This window comes from Maylandia zebra, linkage group LG1 (assembly GCF_041146795.1).
Source record: "Maylandia zebra isolate NMK-2024a linkage group LG1, Mzebra_GT3a, whole genome shotgun sequence".
In the NCBI taxonomy this organism is placed as follows: domain Eukaryota; kingdom Metazoa; phylum Chordata; class Actinopteri; order Cichliformes; family Cichlidae; genus Maylandia; species Maylandia zebra.
This window is the reverse complement of record NC_135167.1, coordinates 11,816,510-11,839,415: the sequence shown is the minus strand read 5'-3', so window position 1 is coordinate 11,839,415 and position 22,906 is coordinate 11,816,510. Positions and strand designations below refer to the sequence as shown.

At 38.1% G+C, this 22,906-nt stretch overlaps 1 protein-coding gene across 3 annotated transcripts in view; it reads left to right on the top strand.

The window, feature by feature from the left end:
• Positions 1-22,906, top strand: part of unc13c (unc-13 homolog C (C. elegans)) — a 109,853-nt gene that overhangs the window by 53,174 nt on the left and 33,773 nt on the right. For all 3 annotated transcript variants that reach the window (XM_076879931.1, XM_076879970.1, XM_076879906.1), the window contains exons 15-18: positions 6,195-6,284; positions 7,072-7,200; positions 13,516-13,649; positions 15,593-15,678. In XM_076879931.1, coding sequence (XP_076736046.1) covers positions 6,195-6,284; positions 7,072-7,200; positions 13,516-13,649; positions 15,593-15,678 — 439 coding nt within the window. The remainder of the gene's footprint in view (positions 1-6,194; positions 6,285-7,071; positions 7,201-13,515; positions 13,650-15,592; positions 15,679-22,906) is intronic.

Here is a 22,906-nt window from a genome sequence, read left to right as displayed (position 1 = left end):
GCATGTTGTCTTGCTTCTGCTTTATGCTGTTTTCTCCCCAGTGATAGATGTATCACTGACTACTGAAGTAGAAAAATATATTGTGTATAAAATTACGTGCATGCAAAAACCAATATTTATATAGGTAAATAAAGAAAAACAGATATATTGTTAACCATATTCCAAATGTATAATACGTTGCAATTTAACAAATCTCAATGAATGTGTCCCAAGATCTGCAACACAATGTCTGCATTAGTTTTATAATATGTTACTTTTAATTACTTAGTGAATTAGGAGCTCAAAGACAGTGAATATCAGAAATGCTGTTGTACACATAATTTCTGAAACTCTGGGACTATCATGACTTCTTCCTTCAATAGTTAATTCTCTCAGTCCCACTGTAATAGATCATGTTATGATTGTTTTATGATAATTCTCCATCTATGTATTTTAGCTGTTCAGTATCACCATGATGACCATATAGTTCACCTATTTTTCACCTTATCAAGTTATATTTATCCTGGTATATATCATAGAAAATTACAATGAATTATTTGCAATAGTAATGTAACTTAAATTATTCTATAACTTGTTGATTATGTGCTGTTTTTATTGTCAAATTAACAAAACTGTTACTACCAGGTCATGCCGATAGAGAGTGGTTTGAACAATAACTGTATGAAAGTGTGCAAAGACAACAGTTACACAGTTGTTTTTAGTATCATTGTATGGGCGTTTAAACAATATTAATGTTTAATTTTTAATATAATGGTTTTAATCAATATAAATATGAATATAGTTAGTTTGACAGTCTAGTAAGTAAGTAAAATTTATTTATAAAGCGCTTTTCACAGATAAAAATCACAAAGTGCTTTACAACACAGGAAATGGGAATATAAAAACAATATAACAGTAAATAAAAACAATGTAAAACAATAAAACTATAAAAACAGCATAAGAAGAAATTAATCAAATGCTTTTCTAAATAAAAATGTCTTCAGCTAGTGGTTTTGCATCATTGTGTATCCAAGACATCCTAATTTTTTTTATGTATCGTCATGAGATGTGCATTTTAAGAAATGTTGATACAAAAAGAGAGTAATTCTTCAGTTGTCCTGAGACTATTATCTGGATGCAAATTATTTCATATTTTAAATTAAAATTCTAAATTCCAGCATATAATCTTTCAGAGCAATCCTAGAAGAGCTCGTCCTGCTACATACCACATACTTAGTCATGCACTCATTTTTTTCACCATTTTCCTTACCCTCCATACCCTGTGCATGTAGATTTGCTCACCTCCAGATATACAATATAAACACATATTTTTCTCCCGCTTTTTCTCTGTCTATTTAATATATTTGCATACAAGCCCGCTATACTGCCATGCACACACAGGTATGCACCTGAGAGCATGCAGTTCCACGCTTCTCTCTATCTGGAGGCAGGAAACAGTGAACTGTAGCTGAAAGATGACCCACTCACCTTTAATGTAACACAAAAGGCAATGTGTCGTTAAGTGGGTGATTGCTTCAGTCCCCCTGTTCTTTGCCATAGCCATCAGTGTGAAGCCACATGTGATTAAAGACACACCCGAAAAGCAGCAGTGTGCGCCTAAACGGTAAATGGAGAATGAAGTTGCAAACAGTGAGGGAGGGATCGCGAGGATTTGGAAAGAGAAGTGGATGAAAGAAGCAGAGAAGGAGTTGGAGGAGAAAGGATTTGGACAAAGAGGGAGACATTTGGAAGGAATGAGATGAATTTGGAAAGAGCGGGAAGGAGTAACAGATGACGAATGAAAAGTATGGGTGGTAGACAGAGAAGGAGAGAGAGTTAAGTGTAGGAGAGATGGCCTCTCTTATTTTCAGATGGCCTGGTCATCTGGCAATGACACGTTCACTGAGAGAAGTCACAGTATATCGCACTGGCTTCACCTGCCAGCACTGCCCTGCTGCTCTCTTGTCAAACCTGCCACAGACCAGTGGTTCATGCACACACATCCACACACAGTTTATACCTTCTCTTTCATTCTCTCACTTTCTGAAGCCATCCCACAGAGCCCGCCTGCCACTATTGGACAGTAATAAGATTCAGATCTGGCTTCTCCGCCTGCTCACAGTATGGATTTCCCTATAATGACATTCTGAGGGAGATCGAGTTTGCTTTTGTAAAACAGAGGACTTGAATCAGCAGTGAGGGAGCCAGGTTGCAAGTGCCACTCTACATTTTGCTACATATGCATTTCTTCCCCTTCAACTTTAGTCTGATACTCCTGATACATGGTGACACCTCATATGGCCAGTCTGTCCCAGCTGGGATTTCACTGGGGTTCACTGGGTCGTGCATAAAAATTCAGCATTTAGAGCACGATGTGGGCTGAGTTTGGGCAGTTTGATATAAAGTGATGTTTGTTCAGTGAGCAACACTAAGTCTTGTCATATAGTCTCAAAATGAAGCTCTGTATAGTAGAACTTCATGCAAACAGCAGTTTTTTCTTTCTGCTTCCAAAACCTGTGGGAAAAAAATCTAATAATGCACCTGTAGCTTTCCACAGCACTACTACGTCAGCTTTCTTTACTAACACCTTTTTTATGGATTGGATAAAGCATCAAATGAACAAAACAAAAAATAAATGCTTAACAGTTAATACCAACAAGATTTTGTTAAAGCATTTGCATTTATTCAAACATTACCCTTATATGATTCCCACATAGCACCCGAACATAATTTCAAAGCTTGTGAAGCAAACTTTCAGAAAACAAAAGCTACGCCTGCATTGTTGCGCGCATTTAGAGTAATCTTGTTCTTTCCAGAGCAGAACCTGCTTAATCCAGAGCCAGCCCTTTGAAATTTATGGCAGAAAGTGTAAAAAATCCAAGCTGAAGAAAAGAGCTAGTGTCACCTTTCACAGAATGCAGAGAATAAGAAACCTCTGTGACAACTATATTTATTTATTGAAAGGGCACAGAACGAACTAAAGTGGAATGAATAAGATACTGGCGTTCAATGTTCATAACCTTGGCTGGATTTATTGTGTAGAAAGGGCTTAGAAGTACTTTCTTCTATTTTCTGCTGCTCATCCAGAGGTGGGTCACAGTGGCAGCAGACTAAATAAGTTAGTCCAGACATCCCCTTCAGCTTGTCCTTGGGTCGCTCAAGGCATTTTCAGGTCAGATGAGAAATATAATCTAACCACTGTTCTCTGGTTCTTTTTGGGGTCTCTTATAAATTTGACATACTCAGGAAAAAAAACAAGTTCAGTATATTACAGCATAAACCTCAGTCTACTTGAAACAGCAAAACAACTAAAAACTACTTTTATTGGAGGTTAAGTTAGGCCTTTGAAAATCTAAAAGGTGTATAAAATCTAATATGCAACCCCTAAATGCAGTATTTATACCTTATAGCAATAGGCATGCAAAAGTAGAGGTGCATACCACATGTCTTCATGGTCAGAGTGTATTGTTTCCAGTTCAAAGCTCCCATGATGTGTTCCAGCACTCAACAGTACATGACTGCTTTTGATTAGCTGGACTTGCTCCATTCCATACCTGGCAAAAATAAACATTTGAATTTTCTCTTTTTTTTTAAGTAGGATTGTGTGAGGTACTTGTCTATAGTCTGGGTATTACCTAAAGTAGTGGTGCTTGGCAGGTCACCAGTTTAGAAAAATAGACTGGAGGAATTTAATAACTTGAATTTAATGGAAACTTAACATGCTGCTGTGACAGGGAGAGCAGGAAAAATGTTTTTTGGGGGGTATCCAAAGAACAGACACATGTAAAATCAGTGTAACTGTTCACTGTCTGTGGAATATTCGAGCCTTTCCTAACATCAGTCGTACAGTGTACAGGGTATTGTTTACAGCGTCTGAGCTGAAATTGTAAACAGTTCATGCTGTAAATGGTAGGCTTGCTCTAACTTTTCTTTTTATGTGTTAAGCAGGTAGTGTTTTGGAATTTTGCACTAATTGTAAGCACTGGCCCAACATAATTTTCAGTATACAATAGAGCAAAGACAAAGAACTAAAAGCTAATCAGCATCATTCACTCCTCATTTCATCTCATAATGGACTTTCTGTCATCTTTGTAAGGCAATGCTTATGTCTTTCTTCCTGGAGCAGAGATGAATGCTTAGACTTTTAGTATGCTTGTCTATTTGTGGACAATAAATCTTTTTTCTCCTTTCTTTTCACTTTGTTTTTCTGTTGATGAGCTCTTAGTTGCAGCATTGTGTTTTCAAGCATAGTCAGAGGTTGAGCTAGACAAAATTCTTACACCACCACTGTTGCTCCTGTTAGAAAGACCTGAAGTTAAGAGCAGCAGCACTTGAACAGTAATAAATGAGTGATTTTGCAGATTAGAATTTAACATCTTGTACTTTGTAACACTAATTGACAAGTATGGGCCATTTTGAGCTGTTTAAAGTAGCCCGCTGTTTAGAAATCCCCCGCTTTACACAGGTGTAATCAGTAATAAAGTCCTTTTTTTGTAAAAACATGCCAGCTGCATTCAAAACTGGCTGTCAGATATCAAATTAGATTGGTAGGTGAGGTCATAATATTTGAATGTAGATGCTATGTTCTGTACAGCTGCTAAAGTGAATGTCAACAAGCACTTGATTTTACTTGACATTAGTCACCATAATTACACACCTATATTACAATTTTAAGTTGAGGAAACTGCTGGAATTAATACATTTAAAATATTCCCTAAATGCAATATGAAATTTAATTGTATAACTCAGCAATGGATCAGACCTCCATTATCACTGAAAGGCAGACTGGCAATAGTGAAAATTGAACATTTCTGGAGTGCAGTTTAAGTTCTTTCTGAGATGATTTTCTTCTCATACCAAGACTTGTTATTGCCTCTTTTGTTAAAATAAGAAACCACAGATTAGGTTAAATGTTAATTGAGAAATTCATCAGCCTCAGTGGATTACCTTTGTTTTAACAACAAATCCTATTGCAGTCTTTTAGTTTTACTCAGTACCAACACATAACAACTAAAGCACATACTGAGCTGTTGTTGTGTGGTCTGAGTACATACGGACACACCAAGTTTCAAGGCTATGGTGACACTACAGTATAGAGCAGTTGTTTCATAGGTACAAATGTTGTGTTTCAAGGCTACATAAGTAGAAAAAAGAAGGCAAAGAAAGTGACTGATGACCATGTATTTTCCCAATAACTCTAAAAAAAGAAGTCCCTTGGCAACTGGATAAATTTAATTTTGAAATGTAAACTGAATGGAATCTTTTATCTAGAGAGAAATGATGAAACCCTCAAAGAACTGTATTGTTCATATAAAAGGCAGCAACACAAACAGCGTTTTATCTGAAGAAGAAACAGCCTCTACTGATTCTCTCTTCTCTATTTTTCCCACTTCAGCAGCCAAATATAGAATACGTGATCTACATTTGCTTATGCAAAATGTGTGTCAAGCTTTGTTTATTGGGGTCTACACTTTCACCACTAAAATTGACTTTTCCTGTTAATCACGGGTCTAGAGAAATATACTGCAATGTCTCGGTAGACTGCAGACTGACTGTGAAACATTAACAGGTCATCTGCATTTTCTGTTGGATAGATTCGAGACCTGCCTCTGGGTTGTGTTTAACATTTCTTTTTAAAAACCTCAATTGTCTATTGTGTGTATTCTTGGAAACCCAATCAAATTCTGTATGCTGTTGACATCGTTAAGATGTCAGACGAGTTTTGCCTCTGTTGGTCGTCTAGCATAAAAAACCCCTCCTGCGCTTGTGCTGTCGAGCCTAAAGGCGGCGTTAAGATTTGGCTCTACTTCCTGAGTCTCCCATGTGCATTCATCGACAAGGAAGAGGACGGATTGAAAACAAGCAAAATTTTATTAGAGCACTGAGAGAGTAGGAGAAGTAGGATAATGTATGGGCCAGCGATGCCTTTCTTCTGAGCTGTCAGGGCTTTATATGCTCTCCGTCACGGTGCTTTGCACTGCCTGATGACTTCATGGCCCTGAAATAGAGGTTTTCATCAGCAGAGACCTCCCTTGTCCACTAAACGATTAGACAGACAGTCATTTTGTTATGATTGCTGGGTATTGCTCTGTAATCAATTTTAATATTTGGCCTAAGCGATATGACGTGGTAGTCGGAGGTGTGTGACGTTACAAGGCTGCTTCCAACAAGATGTCCTCTCTCCTTATGTAATTTTTCTCTCTGTTTTAAATCAGGATAATTTCCCTGCGGGAAACCCAGAGCGTCTCCAAGATCTGAAATCTACTGTTGATCTGCTGACCAGCATCACGTTCTTCAGGATGAAGGTGTGTTTTTATGTGTGACAGTGAAGGGTGGATGGGCAGTGGACAAGCTGAGGGGTGAAAGGGGAACACAAGGATGTAATTGAAGAAAAAACTAAAAGAGACATAAACTTGCACTAAATGATAACAGAGCACTTTGCATACCTCTGATATACATTAGAATTTTCACTTTCTACTCCTTAAACCTTCTACTACTTAAAAACCAAACCATTTATTGTTACACAACCACATGAGTTGAGGCTAAAGCAGTGGAGTTGTGTTAAACTTCATTCATCAATAAACAGCTATGGTTGTTTCCTCTACCTCCTTCAACCCCAAGAGTATGCTGACTTGTCTCCTGGTATATGAAAAGCACGGCTCCATCCGACGTTCTTTGTGGGAGTCGGGTTGTAGCGCTAGCGCACTGAGGCATAGCTAAGATGGCAGCTGCGAGCAAAGGAATGAAAACTGTCACTTTAGGTTACCAAAGCTTTCATTCTGTGCCATAGCCATGCTGAGCCTCACTGTGTATACAGTATGCACCGCTGCTCAAACAGTGGAGCCCCTGTGTTAGTATGTGATACACTGCACATGTACCTAAATTCTAGTTCACTTACATGTCAGTTACTATATATAGTACATAGAGTAGGTTGCCCTTTTTTGCACAAGTGATAAGGTGTTGATTAGGGTTGCTAGCATTATGTCTATGATCTGGATGATTTTCATGTTGAATGGACTGCTAACAAACCTAGGATGTTTGAATGTGAAGGCATACTTTTTAAACACTGTATGTATTTCTGTGTGTTTGCAGGTGCAAGAACTCCAGAGTCCACCAAGAGCCAGTATGGTGGTGAAGGACTGTGTCAAAGCCTGTCTAGACTCCACCTATAAATACATCTTTGATAATTGTCATGAGCTATACAACCAGCTCCTTGATCAGGTAACTGGCTTGTATCTCTTTTAATGACACTAAGGCCTGCACTTTTAAACTTAAACATTCCTAAACAACAAAATCAGATGCTTTGCTCAAAGTGAGAGAACGCACATGAGAACGCTTCATGCTAGGTCTCAAGCTGTGTACTAGTAATCTTCAATGGCTTGCTAACTATACACTTGTTTATACTACACTGACTGCTTACTTTTGAAGCTCCTCAGACATGTTATTGGCTAAAGTTAGCTTGTGATACAGTGAAAGAAAGATAGGTACCGTATTATTCGAACCATAAGGCGCACGGATTATAAGGTGCATGAAGCGAAACAAAACAGTCAGAGAAGTCAAACTTTACTCATCTCATTCTTCTTGCTTCCTCCACTTCCGTACTCTTGATTCATTAATGTTGAATTCTCTCGCAGCTCCTCTATTCCCATGTTGTTGCAGTATATTAATGACTAACCTCGTATTGTGGATGGATTCTCTCAGTTGTTCTCCTGACTGAAGTTTGGTCCGTTTACAGCATCCTGCCATGCTATTGCATTTGTCCACAACCATCGGGAACCTTCATGTAACTTTTATCGAGTGGAAAAAAGTTAGCGTCCATCCTCCAGCTTCACTGTAGCTTTGTCTGTATTATTGTAGGGTCTCTACCTTACAATATAAAGCCGCACAGAGGCGACTGCTGTTGTGATTTGATATTAAGTTATATGTAAACAGCTAAAGTAAAGGTTGGGTACAGTAATGTAGTTATGCATGGATTGTTTAATTCAGAAAAGAAGAAAAAAAAGAGGGTCAGGTGGCTTAATCACAGCACGGTTCATGTGCAGGGCATCTGCAGACCTGTGCAGTTATATAACAGCAGTTTGTGTGTAGACCTGCTGCAGGAGAAACACTAGGGTCAGTGAACACTTTCCAATTTTCCTCCTTCCTAAACAGCAGTTTTAAAACACATTTGTTCACTAGAATTCTGGAATGGGATTTGCTTGCCACCTGTTCAGTTCTGTAATGTTTTATTTATTTTATTATGGTTGTGGTTACTTTGGCCTCCCTGGGCTTGAAAACTATAACCTCTCTGATGGTGGCCCATTCACAGGAGAAAAAAGACAATTTCTGCAAAGACGATGTGTTTTTATAGATGGTACACACAGGGTAATGACAAGTACTGTAATAAAAATTTAATGTGCCTATTGTTATCATAATGACTTTTTAATGTAATATTTTCCCAATTTCTTGATTTGACGAGTAAACACAGTCTGAGCAACAGCTCCTAAATGTTAATGAGAACAACTCACAGTTCATGCAGTCATTCGTAATTTACAAACTAGCAACTCAACATCTGCTAATTAACTAGCAAGGCACACACCAATAACTAGATAACTGGTACTTAATTGAGTTTTACTGACATCAGTGTGAAAAGTACTGTAGAAGCAATAGTAACAATAACATTTAACGTGGTTATTAATTCGGAATCATTTAATTTCAAGTTAAAAACTTTCTTTTAAAAACGTGGTCTGTCAAGTGTTGGCATCTATCTGACAGCACAGCTTTATCAGGTAAAACCTCCAGCCTATAATAAAGGTGACACTATGGTCTCCTTTTCAGCTTTATTTTGCTTTGTACTGATGTGTGACAATGGTGGAAAGTATATTCAATCCTGCATGGCTGGAAATCAATAGTCTATATATCCCCCACAGACATTTATCAGACAATAAAATGTACACAGTGTCTATTGCAGACGTTGTATAAAAGACTTCAGCCTTGAAAAGGAAGCTGTAGGTGGAAAACAGCCGTATAAAGCACCCAACCGTCTGGAAGATCTTTCCTTATGTAAAAAAACAAAACAAAAACAAAGTTTGTCAACTGTTTTGAAGATTTTTTTTCTCAGGTGTCGCCACAGATAATATAGTACCACAAAAACAAGGTTCATTCTGAATGATGGTTTTTTTTGTGTGAAACTATGATATCATACTACTATTCATATAAAATACTATGCAGTATTATTAGTACTATGAGCAGCATTTTTATATTGAGAACTGACAGATTCACCTGTTTACGTATTCAAAAAGTAGCTTCACCAAGTCCTGCATTATGTTTGGCTCTTCCAGACTCACTTCCGCGTGATAGTTTACTTGTGCTTTGGCCTCGCCTGAGTAAATAATCAGTCAACAGGGAGAATGGCCTTTACATCACAGAAGATAATGTCTTTTTAGGTCGTAATAGGGTGCAATCTGCTCAAAAGTTGAATAATAAGTTTCCTTTGTTTAAACAGCCTTAGGGGTTGTAAGCAATTACCAAACCGGTGAGATAGACACTTGGTGCTAATTACGTCTTCGTCCACCAGTTTCGCAGTAGACAGCCTCTCTATCAATGTTTCTTCGGTGGCAGAGAAAAAAAGGCATGCACTTCACCCCAAAGTAAACCTCACTGTGATTATAAATTATGTTCACATACACCAGGTAGCCTTTGGCCCAGCAGATAGAACACATCTCAGACCACAATTCTCCAGTTGCTAACAGTGACTGAGTGTGGTGACACAAGAGCTGACACAGTGGCCAGGCAAGCAGAGAAATATCCCAGCCACAACGAGGAATCTTGCATAACACGACAACAAAGCTTTCTGCTTCTGCCTGGGTGTAAAATGACTCGGGGGAGGAGGGGCTGAGGGAATCTAGCTTAACTGTTTCTTAAATCCTGGCAGTAAAGGGAGGATTTTGAAAAGCAAGATGAAGGGGAATTGGAGGGAGGGCAAAGAAATCACAGAAAAGGTTTATCCACTATGGAGGAATGTGGAGCAGCAGTGATGGTGCACACACTAGAAATATCTGGTAACATGCGCATGCATCTTAAATAATGCACATATGTACGCACGCATGCACATGCCAATGCAAATGCTAATGCACAAGAAGACAAATGAACAGAAGCGGTTTGGTGTTGTATGGGGAGGAAAGGATTCAATGATTGTGTGCAACAGGAACAAAGGAGAAGCTACAGCACTCCGCCACTTATCTAGCAAGCCTCTCAAAGTGATTTGATAGGTAGCTACATTACCTTCATTATCACATATTTGCCAACAAAACACAAAGGGGTATTTAAGAAAAAGATGCTTTTCGTTTTCAGAATCGGTGTCCTTAAATGTATTTTTCACCAACGCATTAAACACACAACCATTTCTCACTGTGCCTTAAAATGCGTGGAAGCAGTTTCAGTTCCACCCGCAGCTCGTTCTCTTGGGAATTTGATCACATTCTCTGGGAACATCCTTCAATCAGAGGCTCTGTAATTTGTGTCACATTGCGAGAATTGATGAGGAGCCAGTGGTATGCTAATGCTTATTTCTTCTGCATGGGAATTGCGGGAGCTAAACAATAAACATAAACCACTGGCTACCCCCTAGAGGAATTATACACGGCTATCAATATTTATGCTATGCTCCCACTACCCCGTGCAGCAGAAGTAGAGAAACTGCACTGGACTCTTAGCTCACTGTCATATTGACTTCCTACTGAAACTGGGAGTCAAACCCATGGGTGCGTAGTAAAAAAAAATAAAAATAAGATAAAAATGACAGAAGTTTCTTAATCACGTTTGACAATGGATTTGTTACAGTGGATTTTTGTACCTACTTGAAGTGAATACCAATAAACAAAGGGAATACACACAACATTTTAGCTTGCTGCATACCACATCAGATTTAGCAGGGATGACACAACCTTCAGTGTCCTTCGTATATGCATATACTTTTGCACACACAAATACACACACAGATAGGCTTTGCATAGCTAACTCACTACCTGCAGAGACATGTGTTTTATTATTCATGTTTCCAATTTAACAAAAATTTACCTTCCAATACATAGTGGCATGTCTCCCCAATGGTTCAGGCCTCTCACATTAAACCATTGCCTTTCTCATTGAAGTGAGCATCAGTATTCTACCAAAGTACAGATAGAGGCCAATAAGGATTGCTGGTCTGTTTAAGGTAGCTTTGTTTGAACTCAGAAATTGCTTCTTTATCCAAATAAATTTGACTTAATGATTCATTTAACAAGTGCATCTGCCATTGTCATTGTTTGTCTTAATTTCTGATCACACTGACCAGCCTAGTTTCACTTCTCATTCATAGCCATCTTATATAGATCATGGTGTAAATGGAGTCTTTGTACAAATGAACACAGAACAGCATGTGCTCAGTTCAGTAACATCATTAATAGATCAACCAAAACAGCGTGATTCTGATTAATTTTTATGCTTTTTTTCTTACTGATTGGTTAATCATTAGTAAATCTTTGATTATATTCATGTTTATCATAAATATAACCAATTATTATTTTCATAATTGTTTATTGAAAAATTGCAGTTGTTTAAAAAAATATTACGTATTATGTGCACCTGTAGACATTATTTGGATGGCCATTATGAAGTTGAACCTGTTGTTTATAATAATCGTTTTCAAAAGTGTAAAAGTAGACAGATGGAGTGGCATAAATAACAACACCAATCATCAGACCACAAAGCTGCAATTTGTTTCATTTTAAATTAGTTGCTTTTGATTTCACTCGTTTCATCCGCTAGGCTTAGTAAACAAAATATATTCTTTAGATTTGGAAAATATAGTGGTTGGGTTAAAATAAACATATTCACAACAATAACCCTGTATACTGAAAAATAAGGTACTCGGCGTACTAAAAATGTGATACCAAGGGGTCCTGTGCAACCATACATATGTGAAGAAATAGGACTGAGACCAATCGCACTGTTGCCATGACAGATGTGTCACTACGTGGATGGATATAATCAGTACGATAGAAGCTTTCATTGAAGAAGTAATAGTCTAATCTTAGTACGATTCTTCCCAAATGCAGTGTCAGTGGGACATACCGACACCATGTGACTTATATTTCTTTAAAAGGAGAAAATTCATTATTAGAAACAAGTTGATTATTGTAGGGAAGACTGTATTGAGGATTTATGGACTCATCACATGTTTCCAGAGCACTCCTTTTTGTGCTGCACCCCAAAGTCAATATGTAGAAGATTGTTAAATAATTCAACCTAAATTATTCAGCGACTAATCTGAACATTTTCATTTTTTAACAAAATTTTCTTTTCATCAGAAAGACATTTTTGCTTTAGTCATGCATGCAAGTTGTTGGAATGTGCATGGCTTCCTATCGGGAGTGCATGTCCACAGTACTGGGTTAGATTTTTCATTGTCATTGTTGTGCGTGGGTGTTTAATCGTTTGTGCGTACGATGCAGTTCTCTCAGTGTGTGTATGTTTTTGTCAATTTGGAAACTCAGGAGTGTTTTGCTGTTTTCTTGCTGATTTTCTATAAAACCTGTTTATGATAAAGGGCACGACAGGGACAATTACTTGGTGACTAGAGATCAGTGTGGACGCACGCAGTGTGGTGTGAACAGATGGCAGAGTCAGTGAGAGGTTTGGATTCAACACCTTTCTCCCCAGTATAGCAAGAGATTTATGCAGTGGACTTTGACTCACATTTGCATGGACACACATTAGATATTGAAACTGAAAGGTTGTTGTCCTTGATTTACCAACACACCTTGTTACTTATGGTTATAGCCATTGTAATTTTATCCTCCAGCTCCCAGAAACCTGTGGGTGGAAGAAACTCAGTGTGGAGACATGCTGTCTGAAACACAGTGCAATAATGTCACTGTGTGCAGTGAAGCCAGAAAAAACTCAGAAATGTGTGTTTATTATAATTAGTTCAGTTAATAATCTACCTCTCGTGGGATAAGCCAATGCAGTCTTATTTCATGCTGAACACAGAGCACACTTATTTATTTATTATTATTATCATCATTATTTTTTGCATAACATGAGCACAGAGTAAAAAGATTTGGTTACCCTGCTGAGCACTTTGGGATGCCTGCCACTCTTCATTTAACAACTCTCATGCTATTACCCACTGTAAAATGTAAAACTCATTTACAATCAGAAAAACACCTTAATTTACCGTGTCTTTGTTTGGATCTAAGACAAATACACTGCATGTCTCACAGCCATCTTCTTTGTTGCCTAGCAGCAAAACTTCACTTTACATTAGGAGAACAGCAATGAAACAGATTTAGTTACATTTTTTTTTTTTTGAGAAAAAGAGCATATACTAGTCGTGTTAGGTTCAGGTTCCCATTCATTATCAAAGCTGTTCACTGCTGATGCTGAAAAGAGAACATATAAATAGAACATTAGGTCATTAGAAAGTAAAAAGAGTTTTTTTGTGTGTTTTGTCTTGTTGAAATTTCATTATAAAAATGCTTCAGCCTATACCTTAACTTTCAATTTTTCCTTTAGAGCCGGAAGCAAGACCTTCCCAGGGAGGAACAGGGTCCATCGATAAAAAACCTGGACTTCTGGCCAAAACTCATCACTCTGATGGTCTCTGTGATTGATGAAGACCGGACAGCTTACACCCCTGTCATTAACCAGTATGTATCTCTTTACTTGACAATATATGCATTTTCATTTCCTTGCATATACACCGATGAGCCTTATATTTTATGATTCTAACCATAACATGCGATAAAGGGCCATCCTGAAAAATGCATGTTGTGACAAATAAACTTTCACATAGTGAGGTTTACAGTTTTTCTATTCTTTATGTTGTGGCATGATGTGCTACTTTTTGAGATCTCTTCCCCACATTTTTTCGAAATGTTTTCTCGATTCATTAGGTCTGGATGCAGTTATCCCTGGGTGTGGCTAGGAAAATTATACTTAGCTCTCCAAACAAAAAGGTTAATGTCAGTTAATTTATTAATAAATTAAACAATATTTTGAACACTGCATTTTCTAATTGCTCAGGTTTTCTTTGTGTAAAAATAAGCAATTTAATATAATATTTTACATGTATTTTATTATTATTTATATAATAACATATAGAAGAAGAAGAAATCAGAAAGGGGCAAATTAGTTTTTTCTTGGCACGCTGAAGAAATGCAGGGTGACTCAAAACTACACAATACTACAGTACTGTAGTTTATAAAATAAACAAATTTCATGACCTAAAGGAAAGAGAGTGTCATTTGCCTTTAAAGAAAATAAGATTAAATATATTTCCCTCTTTCTGCCTCGCTCATACATATCTGCTCAAATGCCTCCCACTTTTTGTTTTCTCCTTCTTCTTGCTGATTTACGATGCTTATTAAGACTCTGTTTATGCCCTGAGCTTTCTCTCCTACACTGTCTAATGATAGATTTGCAATATTCATGCCTAATGCCTCCACATTCCCCTGGTCAACTTCCAGAGTGACAGCAACTCAGATGCTTTTTCATGATAAATCCAGGAGGGGACTTGTTGCCTTTAAATAGGAGCCGCTGCAGCCATAGGGAGAAAAGTGTTAGTCTGTCGCACTGTGTTGAGAATATTTACATGATGAAACTAGCCTTGAAAATTTCACGGATTTAAACTAATTTAAAATAATACATTTTATGATTGGGGGAAAACGTGGATGCTGCAGTTGTTTTTAAAAGCATAAGCATAGCAATATCCCCAGAAACACCTCATGCATAAACCATTTATTTCACCAAATAGAAGTAAGACTGTGGCAGAACATATTATGCTCATCTTCACCACAGAGGGTTTCATTATCTGGCCTACCTACAGTACACCATCTGGTTGCATGACAAGGCTGAGGAATAACTGAGATAGAAACAAAGATTCTTAGAGTGATAGAGATGAAAGTGCAATTGTTTCAGGGATTCTGTTCACTTTTCTTCTTCGCTGGGTGCAATGAATCAGCCTTTTGGACTTGGCTCCTTACCTCAATAAAAAGACCTGAGGTTGGGAAAAGGAGAACAGCAGAGTTTTTGTGTATGTGAGTAAGTGCACTTCAGCATTGCTTCTCTGCAGGAGTGTCCAAGCTGAGCAGATGATTACTGCTCCAATAGAAATTGTCGGACAAATGAGTTTGTTGTTAGAAACAAGGCGGCCTGGATCAAAAGTAAAACATTTCCAGATAAATTGACCTTTCTCAAACCAAGGCTCCGCCATCTATAAATGTCCTCCCTTCACTGTCTGAAGATACAGATAATTAAACCATTGACATCTCATGTTCAAGCTTTGACTGAAAATCTATAGGCATTCAAAATAGAAGATTACTTCCCAAATGCGTTGCCACCTTCATTCTCTCTCTTTCACTTTGTCATTTCCTTGTGCACTTTTTCTCATCTTTAAGGCACGCACATACAACTCATTTCCGCCCCAATTCAACTAGGTTTGGAAATAGCGGGGGGTTATTAGATTATGAGATGTCTTCTACCACATCTGTTAAGTCATTCGTTAGAGACCTGGGATGGCCATCAGACCAGCCACTCGAGCGTGTCATTGTACGGAAATGAGTCTGATTGAAATCCGTTTGAATTCCAACAGGTTTCCGCAGGAGCTGAATGCGGGCAAGATCAGCGCTGAAATCATGTGGAGTCTCTTTGCCCTAGATATGAAGTATGCAATGGAAGGTCAGTGCTCATCAGATAATTTTGCATGAGGGCATGCGTATATAAGTGACCGAGTGGAAGATTAAGACAAATGATATGGACTGACTGAGTCTTGGTGAAGAACAATAACTGACCTTTGTGTTGCTTTCTGCAGTCAAAAGTTCAGAGTGTTACTGTGTTTTATGCCTGTCTATGTAAGTGATGTTTATCGGTTGGTGTCTCACTGTTTATCACCTGTGCCTGGCTGTGGTCAGCGCTACTGCCTATCTAGATTATGCTTGCTTTCTTTCATTCTATTGATCACTGTAGTGAAACTGGAACTTCTTTTAAGCAAGATAAGCATTTGATCAATTGCACAATCAAAGACAAGTGAGATGCTCAGGTTTTGTGTCTCTTTATTTAATTACCTCCGTCGTTCAGTCGCCGCCTTAAAAAAACAAAGAAAAGTATTTATGATGCCCCAGTGTTACTGCAGTTTGCAACATTTGGAGTAAGAGTCCCTGGCTAATGGCAAATTTCAGTAAGCAGTAGTAAGTTCGAGGCCCACTTTTAGCGCCCTAGGCAAGATTATGATTTGGTGTAATGCCACATGAGTAAATATGAGCAACTTTCTGCTCGAGGTAGAACTATCGCAGTATGTAAAACCCAAGCATGTAAAATTGGAGTAACTGGCCAACATTTAAATCAATATGAAAATGTTTGTATTTGCTTACACGCAGCATCAGTGACATCTTAATGTCAGATTTAGGATCATTGTTTCTCAATACTGAATTCTACGTCACAGAAACTCTTGACACAACTGTGCACATACAATATTAACTGTAATATAAGTGAATGCCGTAGGGACAATATTGACCTGTTTGGAGGGAAAGTCAGTACCCTGGTTAGTCATACCTGCTCACCAGTATCAGCAACCGAATCTCTAGTTTAAAAATGATTTTGAAAAAGTCAGGTTATGCAGGAATCAGTGTATGTTTCGAGTCTATGGTGTTAGCATCAGCTGTTACTGCAGTGTGAGGCAAACATTTTTTTAACAATGTGTGAGGCACATTGATCTATCGTGCCAGACCTTTTCATGAGGAATAGGAGCAATGACAGACTATTTCTTCATCCTCTTTGGCACACCATTGGTGAGGGTATCTAGCTGGCATTTGCCAAAAACTGGCCCTAAAGAGGTTGGTATTTTCACTGTGCCCTTGACCAAGGCACTGGCTTTAGTCCCTAGGCACTGCAGAGTGGCAACGCATTACTTCTAAGATGGGTTAAATTCAGAAATTAAGTTTCCCTTGGGATAAAAGGATGTCTTATATCTTACTGATTGTAAGTCAAACAGTTTAAAATATTTAAAGATACAGAACATGCAAGTGTGTGCTGGAGTTTTTTCTAACGTATTCTTTCTACTAGGGCTACATGATTATTATTATGATTATTTTAACCAAAATGCAGCTCACGAGACGCTGCCACAGTTGCCGATTTTAAGAAATAAAAAAGTATGCTTTTTTGTCCTCTTTATTCACCTAACTTGAGTGCACCTAACTTAGAAGAAAAATTAAAAACACAATGGTAAATCAACAGGTCTTTTTTTCACTTTTACATTGTTACTAACGTTTATTCACTTGACCCATATGCTCAAGAGGCAAAATAAAGTCTTTCACTACAATCACTTGCATGATTGATGTGAATAGCACTCAGAGAAAAGTGCTGGACACCTGTGAGATTTGACTGTGTTTCCTCTGTGACATTTGCATAGTCATTTTGTTTACTGGACATGTATCTTTAGCTAATAAGACTGTGTTGATAATTTTAGTACATCTTGGTGAACTGGATTCTGATGTGCTGTAGATTCTGTCTTTCTTGGGTGTCATGATGTCATGATGTTGGATGATTGACATTAACAACCACTGCGTTGTTTTTCTTGGTCTCCATGCATTCATTGTACTGCAGTTTGTGATGTTCTTTCGGGCAATAGAGCAACTTAGTTATTCTTTCAGCACTTTCCGCATGACTTCTTGGTTTAAAAACAATTGCCCTAAGTATATCCAAACTATTTCCAAACACAGATGGATGAACTTTACCATCTGCTGTGCCAAATATTTGATTCTTGTTGTCTATATAATGTAGTGTTGCTTGCTCGCAATGACTAGTCCAGGAAACCTCAAGCTGTGTGCTACAAGGAACAGCTTGCAGCACCATCATTCAGTCAGGTAGAGATTAAGAGAGAGGTTTATTTGCTTTCGCTTTGCTCTCTAGCATGCATGTTCAATATTGCACAATCATGTTCATTTCTGGGAATCCAAAATCATGATCAATATTAAATTTCAAGTAATTCTGCATCTCTATTTTTTACAGCATGTCCTTGTTTTGGCCAAATAAACACTGTATTTAACTTATTATATTACACAATAAACTGGAAGGTGTTGGAAAAAGGGCCACCAGACTGACATGCACTGTAAAGGTATGAAAAATGACATTTTGCAGTTTCATGAGATTATTTATTAACTGTAATTGTGGACGAACCAAAAAGAGTGTAAACTGTTGCAGCTGTGTAGTACTGCAAAATGAAACTAGTATTTGTTTTTCTGTATGCTTTGGTGGTTTAATATAGATTTTGCAATACAAGTTAAGTCTTTTTTTTCCCAGAGAGTTGCAGTGATCAGGTCATAAATCTCTGATATATTCTACCAGTACGAAAACAGATGTTCCCTGTTTTATGTGGGTTTTGTCTTTAATTCCTGCCCACGTGTTTTCTAGCTCTCCTTCCAAAAGGCAGTAAATGCCACCTGGAGGCTGGTTTTTGAGGTTGGTGGCTTCTGGATCAATCCCCACAGGATATATGGTGGGAGGCGGAATACAGAAAGGCGTTAATGAAGAGTGGGGTTGTGAACAAGTGTTAAGATAGTTTCGTGTCAGTGTGTTTGCACATAAGGACTCAGCAGGGTGTCACCCTTGGTTCTGAGTTTTTGTGGATTTCTGCTCTGAAGTCTAACTTAGATAAAGTTTGCCAAAGTCACGTCTCTGAAAAGCAATGAATGTTTTTGAGCTTTTTTTTTTCACACAGAAATCACGCTCCCCCAACAGATGCTACTCTTACGTTTACCAAATTCATCTTACTTATCTAATCACTTCATGTCATTCAACTCATTATTTCTATGAACAAAATGATTGTTTGTGACTATGTAGGACACAGCTTATCTGATTTGATTTATTTGATTTATGCATACTTGATTTAGGCAGAGAAGATAAAATGTCCAGCAGCATTTAGAAAATGATATCAAATGGTTTGCACCTCATATTAATATACAAATATTATGAGATTCTCTTTATCGACTGCGACCCTGATTTATCATTTACATTGATGTTGCAGTGGGGTTTTTTTTTTAAACATGCATATTTTGCCTGGTCCAAGCTGAACATCTGAGCCACATCTGTGCTGAATTAAATATGACAGAAGACATATTTGTTACTTTGATGAAGGCAAGCAGGCTGGGTGATGTGATTGAGGTTTAAACACTAGAAATGCTCTTCAGACTGTGCTGAAGACGCAAAGCTCAGGAGCACCAAAGAGCTTATTGACAATTTATTCTCATCTACTCAGCATATACCTGCTGCTTCCTCTGTACTAAGCCTTCTTAAGTTGCTATAGCAACCAGGTGTCATGGTGAAGACACTGCAAACTGCAGTATTTCTTACACACACACACACACACACACACACACACACACGAAGCATATACTGTATATTCTACATGTGTTATATTGAGAGGGTTGTAGTTTTGATATTTTTTTTTGTCAGGTAAGGCTACAGAATTCATGTCATTGTCCATTTTATATTTAATATACTGTGACAGGTGCAGAGTGTGTGTGTGTGTGTGTGTGGGGGGGGGGGTTTCTATGGTGAGGTTAAAGAGCATAGAGTACAAAGATTTCAGGGTTATGTGAACTGAGACTTTCATAAACACACAAATTTATACTTTAATCATATTTTTTTAATTCAAATTTCCACAGTAACTTTAGTAGTGGTCATACTCATAACATATTAGGTGTCAGTAAATGCTGAGTAGCCTCTATCACATACGTATGCTTTCATAAGTACGTCATACTTATGAAAGCATCACATACTTGTATAGCCTCAGACTTCCTCCACCCTCTGTCTTATATAGGATGTTGCTACTTCCTGTGCCCTGAAGTAAGAAAACAATTTGAAAGTTATTCTTTATTTCATCATTTGGCAATGCAGAACTTCTTGAACCTGTTTATCTGTTTGTACTTGAAGTACATTCAATTTGAATATTTTTCACACAATCCAGCTTGGTGACATGTTGTACTGTTACCTGTGCAGGATTTAGTTCTGCAATACCTAACTTAAGGAAATTGAAAACTGTAACAATAAACAGCAAATGTACTTCAAACATGACAAAGATAAGAAAATATAATTTTCATTAGTGTACATTAAAGGTCAAAATAATGTATAATTATTATATTTGTTCTTCTTAGATATTAAACCAATAACTTAAAGAGAGTCAATAAAATTCTATAATATATAAAAACATCTCGTGTGTTTACACTTCCTTGATAATATATGTACTTAAGCAAATCAATAATGCAACAGAGACAGTGAGAGCAGTTGGGGCTTTGTGTTTGTATGTGAGGATATCTGAGTCAGGGCAGCTGGGCATGTGACCACCTGGGGTGTTACTGACTGCTGTCACAGCAGGTTTGGGCAGCATGTGTGTTTGTGTGTGCGTGCTCGATTTGCCCAGTGGAGTCAGTGTTACAAAAAGAGACGAGCATCACGGATGCACTCAGTCACACATACCCTCTTTCTCGCTCCTTGAGCCTGAACCCTTTTCCCCTACTTTGCCTCCTCGTGTCTCTTCTTGTCATTACATCACTGCATGCCCACAGCGACACATGCCAGGAGGAGGAAATGACTGTCATGTTCCTCAAAGGAGCACTTTGTATGAATTATTGCTCACTTTTTTGTTGGATCGGCTAGTAGTTGGAGCTCTGGGTTTGGATTGGTGGAGAGAGGTTAGTAGTTAAATGAAGGGAGCATTTTACAGCTCATAAACCACATAATGGTGTAGCAGAAGCACACACACCCAAAATCATGCGAGATGCTTTACTACTTTACTGATTGTAAAACAGTACAAAACTTGGAAAGTTTGCATACACTTTTAAGCTACATCTTAAAGGGTTTGCATGTAAACTTGTCACTATATTAGGAACATCTTGCTGGTGTCAGCTTGGACCCCCTTTTGGTCTTCATTCACACACAGACTAGACAATGATTTCATGACATGCTGCAGTGATATATAAACATGTGGTGAGTGAAAACTCACAAAGTTCTCAGTGCATCACGTGAGTTCTTGCAACAGTTTGAGCCTATAGCAGTATACCTAGGGAATGTTTTAGGGTCACCTGATCCAGCCTGCTATAAGCTTTATCAAAAAAGAAAGCCTTACGCCTCATATTAAAGATAGACAAGGTGTCTGTCTCCTGAATCCAAACTGAGTGCTGATTCCACAGGAGAGGGCCCTGGTGTCTGGAAGAACTGCCGGCCATTGTGATATTAGAAACTCTAGAAACCACAAGTAAGCCTGCAGTCTGAGAGTGAAGTGCTCTTTTGCCATAGTATGATATTATGAGGTGTTTAAGGGATAATGGGGCGTGATTATTCCCATGCATATTTTGACTTATTTTCAAAACTTTGTGTGTGAGTAGAAGAATTTAAAATTCAGTTCTGGATTTACCAGGGAGCTAATGAAGAGAAGCTAATATGGGAGAAATACGGTCTATCTTTCTAGTCCTTGATAGTAACATTTTGGATCAACTGGAGGCTTTTTAGGGACCTTTAATAGCAATGATAATGATCAGTAACAATAGCTACAGTTTAGTGACTGTGGTCATAAATGGATAGAAATGGTCAGCAACAATACTCAAGCTACAATGTTTATACATTGTGTGCAACGGGTAATCTGGGGTCCAAAGTGTACCAAAAAAATATTCTCGACACCATTACACCAACCAGCAGCAGTCTGAACTGTTGATATCTGGCAGGATGGATCCATGCTTTCACATTCTTTACACCAAATTGTTACCCTACCATCGCAATGTTGCAGCAGCAATCGATGCTCGGCAGACCTGTCAGCATTTTTCTAGTTTCAGTTCCAGTTTCCTATTTTGATCAGCCTGTGTGAATTGCAGGCTCAATTTCTTTCTTTTTTTTTATAGCACCCAATGTAGTCTGGTATCCATCCTTTTTAAGGTTTCATGCCTCATGTTCAGAGATGTTCTTCCACAAATCTTGGTTGTACGAGTGGTTATCTGAGTTATTGCAGTGTTCCTATCAGCTCAAAGCAGTCTAGCCATTTTTCTTTTATCTTTGGTATCAACAAGGCATTTTCCGAGTAGTAAACTGGCACTCAGTGGATATTTTCTCTTTTTTAAACAATTCTCTGCAAACCCTAAAGATGATTATGCAAAACTGCAATAAAACAGCAATTTCTGAAATACTCAAACCAGCCCACCTGGCGCCAACAGCCATGCCAAGTTTAAAGTCCCTTAAATCACCTTTCTGCTTCATCACTCCATTTCACAGTCATGACTAAATATGTTAAATATCACAATATTGGTCACAATTCATGGTATGGCATGGTAAGAAAAGTCCTCTTAAAGTTTCACATTCATTGTGTAAGAATACTATTCAGGAAGTTTTTTACATTTTGCTATGTCCAATACCACCTACAGTGCTATTTGAAAGTTGCATGTGTAATAGCAGAAACTGTAGACAAGTGACCAAATTGGTCCTGTAGGTCTATTTTAAGCTGCATACATATGTGTATGAACACATGCACTGTTCCTGCATGTACCGTGTTTTGATGAGGTGGTAGAGAAGAGGTGATTTCTTTGAGCCAATTCAGGTTTCTGCTCAGCTGTCTCATTCAGACAAATGGAAGTATATCAGAGTAACCTGTTTATATAAGAAGGCCCATAAAACTGGCAGGGTGGATGACAGAGACACCCTGAAGGAGGTGGGCCGGAATATCCTGCTTCATTGGTCTATCTATCTGTGTCTGTATGCGTGTGTGTGTCCTTGTGTGCGTATGCGTGCGTATGTGCATGCATGTGTGCAGACAAATGTGCAGGCACTTTCGCACATTTGTTCACGCGCTCAGTTGTGCAAGTAAGTAAGAAGGAATGAATGAGAATATAAAGAGAATATTTGTGTCTTTGTGACTCTGTGCACA